At 35.7% G+C, this 12,456-nt stretch overlaps 1 protein-coding gene across 5 annotated transcripts in view; it reads right to left on the bottom strand.

Annotated features, from left to right (window-relative positions):
- LOC123530257 (leucine-rich repeat serine/threonine-protein kinase 2-like) overlaps window positions 1-12,456 on the bottom strand; it is a 93,328-nt gene that overhangs the window by 64,704 nt on the left and 16,168 nt on the right. For 4 of the 5 annotated variants that reach the window (XM_053522058.1, XM_053522061.1, XM_053522057.1 and 1 more), the window contains exons 7-16: window positions 11,359-11,484; window positions 10,000-10,128; window positions 9,293-9,415; window positions 7,510-7,616; window positions 6,684-6,770; window positions 5,198-5,283; window positions 4,822-4,928; window positions 4,019-4,148; window positions 3,326-3,456; window positions 2,506-2,634 (exon numbers count right to left, since the gene is read on the bottom strand). In XM_053522058.1, the coding sequence (XP_053378033.1) occupies window positions 2,506-2,634; window positions 3,326-3,456; window positions 4,019-4,148; window positions 4,822-4,928; window positions 5,198-5,283; window positions 6,684-6,770; window positions 7,510-7,616; window positions 9,293-9,415; window positions 10,000-10,128; window positions 11,359-11,484 (1,155 nt within the window). The remainder of the gene's footprint in view (window positions 1-2,505; window positions 2,635-3,325; window positions 3,457-4,018; window positions 4,149-4,821; window positions 4,929-5,197; window positions 5,284-6,683; window positions 6,771-7,509; window positions 7,617-9,292; window positions 9,416-9,999; window positions 10,129-11,358; window positions 11,485-12,456) is intronic. The other variant, XM_053522060.1, reaches the window with a different exon arrangement.

Here is a 12,456-nt window from a genome sequence, read left to right as displayed (position 1 = left end):
GAGTTTAACTGTGAATCTATGGCTAGTTCCATTATTAAGAAAGCTAATGCCAGGTTAAAATTTCTTTATAGAAAGAAGGCCTATCTTAATGAACATACTAAAAGACTTTGGTTTTATCCCTTATTCAATGCCATTTTGACTATGCTTGTTCATTTTGGTATCCTGGTTTAACAAAATTTTGGAAGGACAAACTACAGGTTACACAAAATAAATGATCCGATTTGTATTGAACTTGGAACACAGATGTCATATTGAACAACATCATTTTATTTCCCTAGACTGGTTACCCGTTTCCAGAAGAGTTGAACAAATTACTCTTTGTCATGTTTTTAAAATAAAAATGGTCAATCCCCTGATTACATGGGTCATCATATCGTTAAACAGGATTCTGTTCACACATACCAAACTAGATCTAGCCAAAATGGGTCATTTGTGCCACCGAAAGTTAAAGGTTTTGGCCTAAAGTCTTTTTCCTACTTGGGCTGCAAGTTATGGAACATGCTGCCTCCCCACATAAGACAATTGCCCAACATATCTAGTTTTAAAAGGGCGGTAAAGGACCACTTTCTTAAAGATAAGCTTCATTGCTGAACTTATGTGTTCTTTCTGTTATCTAGTCCCTGGTTGTAATGCATTTTTTTTAAGAAATTATATTTTACAATGTACTGTGATATTGATGTGATATTGGTGTCTATTTATTCATATGTCTTTCATTTAATTAAGAATCATAAATTGAGCAATTATAATTACATATGAATAACATATACGTTATTTTATAATAATGAACTCGGTAATTTTTTTATATATATTCATGTTAATGTTTCATGCCTCTCTATGTCAGACCATTGGTACCAAGGACCACAATGGAAATAAGAGATTTTTTTTCTCTTTCTTGTGTCATCCTTGATATTGATGTGACTGACATAGTTCATAACACATTACTTCATATGACAACTTTTATATGTGATTATAAATTTTATTATATGCATGTATTGTAAAAATGTTATGTTTGCTCAATTATCAAAATAAATCTATCTATCTATCTATAAAACATGTTCGACTGGAAAGTTCGACAGCAAGAACTGAAAGAACTTCAACAGAGTTTAAGAATCCAGATCTGTATGAATAAAAGGAAGCCGTAGCCGATACAAGCTCACAGGAACAATTTATAAGTACACAGAGCACAGTTTGTGATAAATGAGCGTTTGCAACCATGTTGTTTTGCTATTTGTATGTGTAGTGGCATTTCGTAAAGACATTTCTAAAATCTACTCGAGTAGGAAATTTTATAGAGTAATTAGAGCGAAAATTTGTCACTGTTCCAGCTGAGCACTCAACTATCCCTATTATGTTCATACACATTTGGAATCTTTCAAAACTTTCTTCGGCAAGCAGAAACTGCATCGTCAGTAGTTTTGTAAAACTGACCGAAATTTTTGGATATGAACTGATAAACTAATATTCTGCAATAACTTTGTTTGGCCAACTTTACAGCCTTCTTCTAGTTTTGGTATACTTGCAAAACAGTTACAATTTTTTTCAAAAGATTCAAAATTTTCAAAATCATTTTTCGTCAGTTCAGTCAAACACATGTCTGTTAAGAGATATGTAACTGCCTTTCTTGAATTGTTGTAAGCCTGGTCGGACAGTTTTCAAACATCAAATAATTTGCATCCTCACACACATTTCTTCTGTGATTTTCTATATTCGGACTAACCAAGTATTAAATTTCTATATTACATTTATAAATTTAGCTTCTTCTTGTATTCAAATGTTTCTCAAATGAGAAAAATAAAGATTTTCATCTTCGACGAAGGATGGTGTGTGAGGGAAACGTCAATTTATTTGGAATTTTTAGTTTTTTCCCTTCTTGCTAATGTACTCAGTCAAAACTGTTTTCATTCCAGCTCATTTAAAAATAATCACTTGATATTTTGTCATCTGTAGCACTAAAGAGAGTCATTTGGACTTCGGCATTTTCAAACATTTCTTTTAACACCAATATTTTCTATTTAAGAAATTATTTATTTGTGTCGTGTTAGGGTTCCTCTGGAATTTTGACAACTTTAGTTATCATAGTTTAGTTCCTTTCAATTTTCAATCTCTTCAATTCGCTTCTATCATATCAAGTTTTAATATTTTCATTAAACGCAACATTCTACAATATTTCTGTGTCAAATTTAAAGCTATAGCTATCCGAAATCAATAGCAGGTTGTGGTTATCGTGTAAATAGATGAGTTGGTTTTGCTGTAAAAACAACCGAATAATACCAGGATGTCGTAAAAACACAACGTCGTTTAGCAAGACAGCCATTTTACCGGTGGACCTGTCGTACTTTTTGGAAAGTCGCAGGGGACCAGTCCACCGGTAAAATGGTGCCTATAGTGGTTCCCTGCGAATTATGTAACCTGAATGGCTTATCCAACTTTGGACAACCATTTTGAATGGGAACCACTATAGGACAGGAAACCAGATTATTTTGACGGGAGGACTGTCAGAATTACCTGCACCCGCCAGCACGGCAAATGTCTCTAGTCCAGCTTCTTGTATCATCGTGTCCTCGGCAAACTGGTACATACATTCTCTCACTTTCTGTGGTATCTCCTCAACAAAACACTGGTACCGTACAACATCTGTTGGAAATAATGACGCCACAATGACGTCAAATGATTTGAGAAACTAGTTTGAGAAAAGGCCGTATAGACACCCCTCCACTCTTCCTCAACCCCTGTCAACTGTTATCCATGATCTTGTAGCATTTTAACACAAACAGAGCTTAGGTGACGATCATGGAATATGTTTTAAAAATGCACTTTTACTATCAATGCTCTTTATAGTTAGCAAGGGCGTAGAGGTTGAAGGTGGGGTGGTGATCATAACCTCAAGTGCCTGTATATGAAAAAATTGGAAGGAAAAAATGTTTTTAAATTACAGAAAAAGTTTTCGTGTATGAATATATCAAAAAGTAAAATTACAGAGTAAATTACAGCATGAAACAAAACAGTGCTATAGTTCTGTATCTTTAGTTGCGAAATTCAACAAGAAATGAAAACTAGACACATTTTCAGCTGAATAACGTTCTTTGCAGTAAGATCTGGTTGATAATTAGTAAGGAAGCCTGTCTCTGGGTGCAGCCTTGTTTTTAATAATTTATGAATGTTGCCCAGGTTTACAAAACTACCATTGTTGTAGCAGTATCCCACCTCTTTGTATTTAAACTAACGAAAATTTCAGTAATTTTATACTTGTAAGTGTATTGAATTTTTTATTTTTCTTGACCATAACCTTTGTGTTATATAGCATTCTACCAGTCTGAGATCTTACCAACATCTGCTAAGCATGCTATAGCGCTAACCACCTCTATCTGTACCATGACGTCATTTTTATAACGTTCCTGAAGTTGTGTCAGCAAAGCGAACGCGTCATACTCAACGACAGCCTTCTTATGATCATGTCTGTAAAATAAAAACAACAATTTTGAGTTTTAATAACGGACGCCAGTGTCATAACAGCACAACTTTGATACATAGGTCCAAATACATAATATACAAGGATGGCCTCTTAGATTTACTGTCTTGGAGGAAAATGTGCACAGTATAGGAATAATTATGCAGAAGAAGTAGATTAAGATAGACCAAGTTTTTTTACCTTTGAAGACCCAGTTTTGCCCTTCATCTGGATTTATATACATAAGGTAAATATCATGCATAAGGAGCGCTAACGAGAGTTTGATTCCAGAAAAGCCCACTTTTTGAACATAAATGTCGTTCAGACAACAATTTTGGCAAGGTTCCGAGAAAATCAAGTAAAATATGGCTTTTCTGTTGTTAACAATGTGATTCTATGCTCTGATACAATGACCTAGTTTTTTATCACAGATGACCCAGTTTCAAACTTAACCTAGTACAAAATAGTAATATATGCATTTGTATAAACAGGTAACATCAGTGAGCCCAAACCATCAGATAAAAAAAGTACTATTAAGAAAAAGGAAGAAATGGTGGCATTTGTTCTTACAAGAATATGCAGAGCCCACGTAACGCTCTGCATCCGGTCTCTACAGCCAGAGACATTTGACCGTGACGTCGCAAGCCGTCTATAATTGCCACGTGCACATTCTTTAACATCAAGGACGTACATAAACGTTCTACAAAAAAGAGAGAGAAAAAACGGTCGTTACAAAAAAAAGGTCAAACTCTAGACCTTCAAAGTGAAAGATCTAAACAATTATCAAAAAATGAACGTTAGATTATAATTTTAAAACAAATCAAAACGTCGATAATTTATTAGAAATCATTAAGGAATATTAGTCTCATTGGTACTTATGGTGTTTAGTGTAAAGGACATACAGTAACTATTGTACCACGTAGCAAAGATAATAAAATAGCTTATAAGCTGATAAAGTAGCTAAGTCACCCTTAACTTTAAGTTACAAATCTATGAAATCACTTTCATATTTTCAAAAAAAAAAATAAAAAATACTGGCGCTTATTACACGTTTTTCAGTAAATTACCGAAATATTAGTGCGAAATACATCTGGTATTTTTACAGTGAATAGTATCAAATATATTTTCCATCGGTGCATGTAAGAAACTTTAAAATGGGTAAATTTAGTGAAAGCATAAATAAAAAGAAAATTTGTTTGATTTACATGTAAGATCAAAATATCTTGCACTCATTCATACCACACCTTACATTTTTACTCGCGGCTATGCAACTCAAGAAAATATTGCATCTGGTGTTTACTTGTGAAAGATGTTTCAATTTTACACATGCTCTACATATCTTGAGGCAAACTAGTGTGTGCGGAAATATGTACCATTATCCGCAGCAATCCAGAATATAGCTTCACATACTGACACAAATATTTCAACGTTCTTGCGAAATGAAAATAATGCGCCAACACACAGATTGTGGACGGGGTACCTGAAATGAAATGCAATGTAGATTTGATACAAACCTACCGAAGCTACAAAAAACTCTGAAAATGAAATACTATTGGGCAACAGTTGCAACATTTTGATGAAATTTTGAACAAGTCATCAAGTCATCAAAAGGCTGCTAGAGACCAGGTACATTGCAAACAACTACTTGCAAGTTATTTAAGGTTTCAATAACAAATGTTTCTAATTTCTTAATTTGATAAATGAAAGATTAAATGACTTCGAATAAGAAGTAGAGAATAATTAGCCTACTGTTTTTCCTCCGAGTTTTCACCTATCCATTTATGCGCTTCTGGTCGGTTTTCTAGAAGTACGGACAGTGTTCGGCACCCTGCAACCTGGCAGAACAAAACATTATTATTCAACATTTACATTCAGCTTTTTCAACTGTATATGAGCCGTGCCATGGGAAAACCAACATAGTGGGTATGCGACCAGCAAGGATCCAGACCAGCCTGCGCATCCGCGCAGTCTGGTCAGGATCCATGCTGTTCGCTAACAGTTTCTCCAATTCCAATAGGCTTTAAAAGCGAACAGCATGGAGCCTGACCAGACTGCGCGGATGCGCAGGCTGGTCAGGATCCATGCTGGTCGCACACCCACTATGTTGGTTTTCCCATGGCACGGCTCAGATACTTTAAGCTACGTATGCTAAATAAAAACTAAACTCCTAGAGGTCAAGGATGAGAGCATACCGATACATGTATGTGTATGAGTACGTTAATAATAGTTTGATTTTTGCTAGTAAGTGACTGAAATTACATCGAATCAGAACAAATATTGCGTAAAAATATGCCATTACGTACATATATACTCTGACATAAAATTGATTTTTTTAATAGAATCATGCTGGCAAATAAAATGGTTTGGACAATCGCGTTTTTTTTTATGTCTGAACCCAATACCACTTAAGTCGAAATCATGACACTAAGATAGTGAAATTAAAAATTATGATGGTGAAAGTCAAAATTATGAAACTTAAATTGTGTGAAAATATCTCGCGTTTTGACCATTGCAGTTTCGTATTTTCAACATCGTATTTTCGACTTGAGCTGTCGTGGATTCAACTTCAGATTTTTATCACCGTGCGTTCGACTTTCACCAATCATGTCATCGACTTTTATCACGATTTCTAACTCACGGCGAGGATAAAGATTTTTTTTTTTTAATTTTGAGCTTGAATTGCCTAATAAGAAGACAAACTCTGTATGATGAAATTCTAATCTATGATGAATCACCATGGTTAAAGCTGAAATTGAGATGATGAAAGTTGAAACGACAACGTCGAAAGCTGAAAGTAAGATGGCAAAAACACGAAATTGGGTGAAACACGACGATAAACGTCGAACCCACGATGATGAATGTCAAAAACAACATGGTGAAAACGCAAAATCATATCTTGTTTTCATAATAATAATAATAATAGTAATAATAATAATAATAATAATAATAATAATAATAATAAAGCCTTTATTTAACGAGGGAAACTCATTTGAAAAACAACATCAATCTTCCATGAGGCACTCAAAACAATACATAATATACACATCTAAAACATTAACATGGTACATTGTAACATACAGAAGAAAGACAAGTGCGTTTAATACCAGTATTTTTGTTGTTTATACTATATTAACTATACGGAATGCAATATTATAAATATTAAGCATTATGATTGTGTGCTGCGCCAAGCTATGTATAGTGATTTGAACTGCCTTACTGATGATGCTCTTCTTACATGACTTGGTAAGGAATTCCAGATAGTAGCACCAGAATATGTAAAACTTCTTTTAAATTGTTCAGTTTTCGGTCGAGGAAGGAAAAGCTGCAAATTAGAATATGACCTCAAAGTTCGAGCATGTATGTCATGTATATCACAGCTGAATGTAAATGAATTTCTGAGGTTAATAGGTGCTTGATCGTTTATACTTTTGTACATTAAAACTGCTTTTTGAAATATTACCCGCTCCGGAAAAGTCATCCAGTTTAATTCTCGAAATAATTCAGCAAAAGGGGTATCGAAGTCTTTATCAAGAATTAAGCGAGCTGCTCTTTTTTGAAACTTAACAATTTTGTCTTCTAATGAATTGGAACAGCTTCCCCATATTACACAACAGTAATCGAAGTGAGGTAATATGTAAGAGTTACAGAACATTTTCCTCATAGGTACAGAAAGATATACTTTGATGGGAGACAACAGGTATAAAAGTGAACATTTGCATTTTTTCAAAATATTATCAACATGTGTATTCCGAGACAAATCATTCATCATGGTTTCGCGTCTGTTGTGTTTTCATTACCGTAGTTCCTTATTTTCAGTTTCAACTTTCACCATCGTGATTTCGAATTTCATCATCGTGGTTTCGAGCACCGTGTGGACAGAAAAATGAAAATCGCGATGGTTCAAAAGGAAACCATACATTTAATACTTCTAGAATGCTAAATTTGTTCTTTGTGTGAAAAATGTCATTTGGAAAATCTTTTTATATCACCTAAAAGGTATTAATGAGCCGCTTTAATGTCTTACCCTTAAACCCAACAAAATTAATTAATTTATGTCTTACCTGAACAGACCCGTACTCTATCTGTGTAAACATTGCGATGTATATACATTTGACCACAGTATGAGATACCTCGTCTGCTTTACTTTTATTCTCTAGAATACTTGGCACTGAATGAAACAAATGTGATACCAAACAACACCGTAAAGTGTCATTTGACTTGACTATATATGAATATCTTATGTCAGGGCAACACAGTCCTTTAGAAGGGAAATACCGTTAGCAAAGGCCTTGAGCCAGAAAGATTTCTCTTATGGCTCTAAGAGGCAATTATATAATGTATGAACTCATAATATGACTCCAAGTATGTAGATCGCCGGTACATAATGTTTGTAATATGACCCGTCTTTATTCAACTCATGCTTGCTCAGCTAAAGTCAAACAAAAACAAAATCTGCTTAAAACTTTTTCTGGTACTAGTATAAAATATTGACTGAACGGCTTGCTGTTCAACAGAGAAAACTATAGAAGATAACTGACTGGCGAGCTTAGTCATAGTGTCAAGTTTTGACCGCCACGTATACAACCTGAGACAATGTAGAACAACGTGGCTGAAACGGGATCAAACCTGAGAAAATGTTAACTGGAAATATTAATTTCTAACATGTTAAAAATTCGCTGCCGTTTTCCAACAATGTGGCAATATGGCGAGAACGTAGTACATGTACAACATAGTATAACTTATACCCTGGTCACAAAAACGCTACGAGCTCCGTACGAGTAGGTTTTCAGTCGAATTGTGGCAAACTTTTACGGCTTCCGTACGGGCACCGTTGACTTGTACGAGCGTCGTACGGATTTTTTGAACTCGTAGAGGACTCGGGAATTCGGCGAAAAATGTTTCACCGAGCTCCTGAGTTCTCTACGAGTTTGTAGATATTTTCGAAGTCGGGAGCAGCTCGCAAAAGCCCCTTTCGGGAACCGCACGGGCCCCGGAAGAGGTCGTATGGGCATCGCTTGATGTCCGTGCAGACTTCGAAAACTGATAGGCTTGCCGATGCCCGCACGGCTATCGCAGGGGACTTGCACGGTCAACGTACGATATCTGTACTAAATTAAGAACACCATGTGGAGAACGTGCGATGTCAATACGGGGCTCGCAGGTCGTTTACAATCGCCGTACGGGCTCCGTACGACTTCCTTGGTAGACATCGTACGAGGTATGGCCAGGCTCCTTGCGAGCTCCGTACGATTTGTCTGCGATGTCCGTACGGATATCCTACGACTGAAAATGGAAATTTATCAGACGTCGCCGAACTGATTTATTTTTGTCGTACGGACATCGTTCGGACACGGTACGAGTGCCATACGAGCGCTGTACGAACCAACAAGCACCGTACGAGGTACGGCCGGGATCATTGCGAGCTTTGCATGACTTGTTTGCGATGTCCGTACGGATATCCTACGATTGCCTCCTCTAAAGATCATACGGGGCCCGTAGGTACTGTGACTAGACGCTACGATTGTACAGAGACAATAAGGATTCTAAAATTGGTTGACTCGTACGATTTTTTAAAACCATACGGACATCGTACAGTTTTGTGACCGAGGCATAGCAAAAACGCAACAGAACGTGAACATAGCGCGCCCAGGCGGTTGATAAGTGTGTCCGCCCGCATAGCTCAAGAGGACGATTGCAGATCTACGTATTGTGCGATCGTGAGTTCTATCCACGGGCGAGGCAAATGTTCTTTATGACGATTTGATAAAAGACACTGTGACAAATAAATTCATAAAGTGTATGATGTACTTATTTTACCTTTTATTTGACAAAAGTAATACTTACTTAATATTTCCATCATTCTAAGTCCCGCCCTTTGCGCCTTTTCAGACAGACGTAGAAAATCCATGATCCCAAACAGACCATTCTGTACAAAGCTGTTTGTCGACATAATTGTCCTGACAGTATCTGCAAGCAGTCATGAAAAACAGACCACGCGAGTATAAAAATATCGTTTGTTGAAAATTCTTAAAATAGGATTTTTCATCTGAACATCGATTCATTCTTTTATATTTGACGACAAAAATTTATCAATAAAAACAGTTATGTTTGTACTCCTAATCATTAAAAGAATCAACTGTGTAAACACCTTGGCACTTTTATGTATCTTTTTAGTAAGAATGTGTACGCTGTGTCCAGAAATCGCGGAGGACGAAATGAAACATTATGAAAGTTAGTCACGTAATACGTAGTGAAAGAATTCTTAGGAAATTCACAGTAATCATCTAAACTGGTTGTTACGGTGATCAAATACGAAAGCAGTTTTGTTGTTGTTGTTTATTTTTTCGAAAAATATTTGTTATATATTTATCTCTTTTTTAAGCCATTCTTTAACATACTGTTATCTATTATTTTTCGTTCTTTGGATTATTTCAAGGTATGTCTAGAGACGGGACAAAGAACCGTTTAACTGCATTTATTCCGTTTAAAATATTAAATTAATACTAAATTTTCCCTATTAGAAATTGTTAAAATGAGAAGTTCAAATATACCATCTGTGCTAAGTAAGGCTAGTAACCCCATTGCCTCAGACATCAATGATTTGTTGGTCGGATATTTCTTGCATAACTCCATCAATGTAAAATGAACATCTTTTTCCACCAATGTCATTTTCTGTTGCTCTAAAAACAGTTATTGAAATTTATATCACTTATGGAATATATTTAAATTACATACCACTCGGAAGAAAATCTGATCTGTTCTTTTTTTCACAATTGAGAACAATAGACTAGCTCATATATAATCTTTCTTCTTTAATAGTGAAGGTAACTAGAGCAGGTAATTTCATCTTTCATTGTCCTTTGCTCTGAACAATTAAGCTTTCAGAGTAAGATATGTTATTTTGGAGGCTCAAAATTTACTTATAAAATGTTTGCGGTATTTATAAAGAACTTACCATGTACACAAAGAGCAAGGCTAACTACTGTTACGCGTTCATGCATAAATGATGAGATAATGATCAAACATACACATACATATATTAACGGTATACAAGCACATGTTGATAGCGAGTTATATTTGAAAATTAAGGACATTGTCCTGTTTATATTTTTAAATAACTACTTCTCTATTTATAAACAGTTACTTGCAGACCCCTTTCCCTGTCAACCAAAGGACAACGGCATGTAAACAATGACAGCTTTGTTCGCCAAGGTGAAAAGTGTTTTTTTTTCATTTCAGTGATTGTATTATGGCTCGATTTTATAGTTACGGGATGTTCTCAGGGAAAAGCTACATCATCTTTTATTGTTCAATATCGTGTCAGAATTTTGAAAACAGATAGATATATAAAGAAGTGTTGATGCAATGTTTAACGCTGGTGGACTAGTGAAGGAATTGGAATCGGAAAATCGTAAATGGTATTCTTTTCTTGGCCATATAATCAGATTAGATGTAAGTAATATGACTAATATCCAATGTGAAGGTTAGGGAGTAGCCATACGGTAGAATGAGGCTTTGATTATTTTGGCTCAGGGTGAATAAACTCAATCCGCCCACATTTATACACATCCACTCATGTGGTGGACACTCTCCACCGTAAACCGTTGATTTGTAATCAGAATCGTGGAAAACTATCCAGCAGTATGGCATTTTCGATTCAAATAATTAACTAAAAGAGGTTCTGAAAATAATCTATGCTCATGTAAAAATAATGAAGAACAGCTAACAGAAGAAGTGTATCTTCATAATATTTGTAATGTATCCATACATCATATCAAAAAGGACCATAGACCTCCGGACTAAGTAACTTAGTTGTGTTTAGTATCTGACAAAAGTCACACTGAAATAAGTTTTTTTTTTACATTTAAATGAAAGTTTATACGTTATTCACACCCAACCTATATACTGACCTTCCTTGCCAAAGAGACAGTTGAGTATACGAATCTGTGTTTCAGTTTCTGTTTCTTTACGCAGAGCGTCTATCACACTGTCACAAACATGTTCTATGAAATACGCTCGCAAGTCCGCATTTTCATCTAAAACGGGAGGAAAAAATCGGTATCAAAACAGAACAGGTGAGAGTTTGTCATAATTCAAAAGCACCGGCTTCGTGCAATAACCTTTTTATGTACAGGGTACTTCTGTGTATTATGCAAAAAGCAGTCATTACATTTTCAGTTTATTGAATGACAGCTATCATAAAGTGACAAGATTTAACTTTTTTGTTATGGTACTGTTCAACACAACTACTCTTACCTAATTTTGAACAAACTCAGTATTCACTTTAAAAACAAAGAAAGGTCAGCTATAAAGTAAATAACAAGTAATAAAACAAATTTGTAAAAACTGAAATTGAATACTGGCCTGAAATATGTACATACAGAAGATGTTGTTTGTTGTAGAAGCAATGCTTTATAATGCACTCAAAATCTTGCCTTCCACATGCGTCTATCTTATAGTTTTGCACAAATCTAGTTTTAAACTAAGTTATTTTTGAATGATTTGTAACTGTAATCCATTTCAAAACACATAATACCACTGCATACCATCTATAGCAAACAACTTTCATTTATTTGGGCTAATTACGTTTGAGACGGGCCGGTGACTGCTGAAATATGCAATTACTTTGGGTAAAGAAAGGAAGTTGACAGTGTTAATAGGGGTGGGCGTGCTGAGGGGTCTCCATGACCAAGTGGTTAAGGTCCCTGACTTTGAATCATTTTCCCCTCATCAATGTGGGTTCGAGCCTCACTCGGGGCGTTGAAGTCCTCATGTGAGAAAGCCATTCCTGAGCTGATTTACGGAATGTCGGTGGTTCCATCCTGGTGCCCGCCCGTGATGAAAAATGTATGGAGGGGCACCTGGGGTCTTCCTCCGCCATCAAAGCTGGCAAGTTGCATTATAACCTATAATTGTGTCGGTGTGATGTTAAACCCAACGAAAAAAGTGTTACTGTGGTAAATGAGTTAGAAATGTTTTTCAATCTTAAATAGTACATGGCTGTTTCA

Source organism: Mercenaria mercenaria, chromosome 13 (genome assembly GCF_021730395.1).
Source record: "Mercenaria mercenaria strain notata chromosome 13, MADL_Memer_1, whole genome shotgun sequence".
Lineage (NCBI taxonomy): Eukaryota > Metazoa > Mollusca > Bivalvia > Venerida > Veneridae > Mercenaria > Mercenaria mercenaria.
Note: the sequence above shows the minus strand (reverse complement) of the source record. Positions and strands in the feature narration are given on the sequence as shown.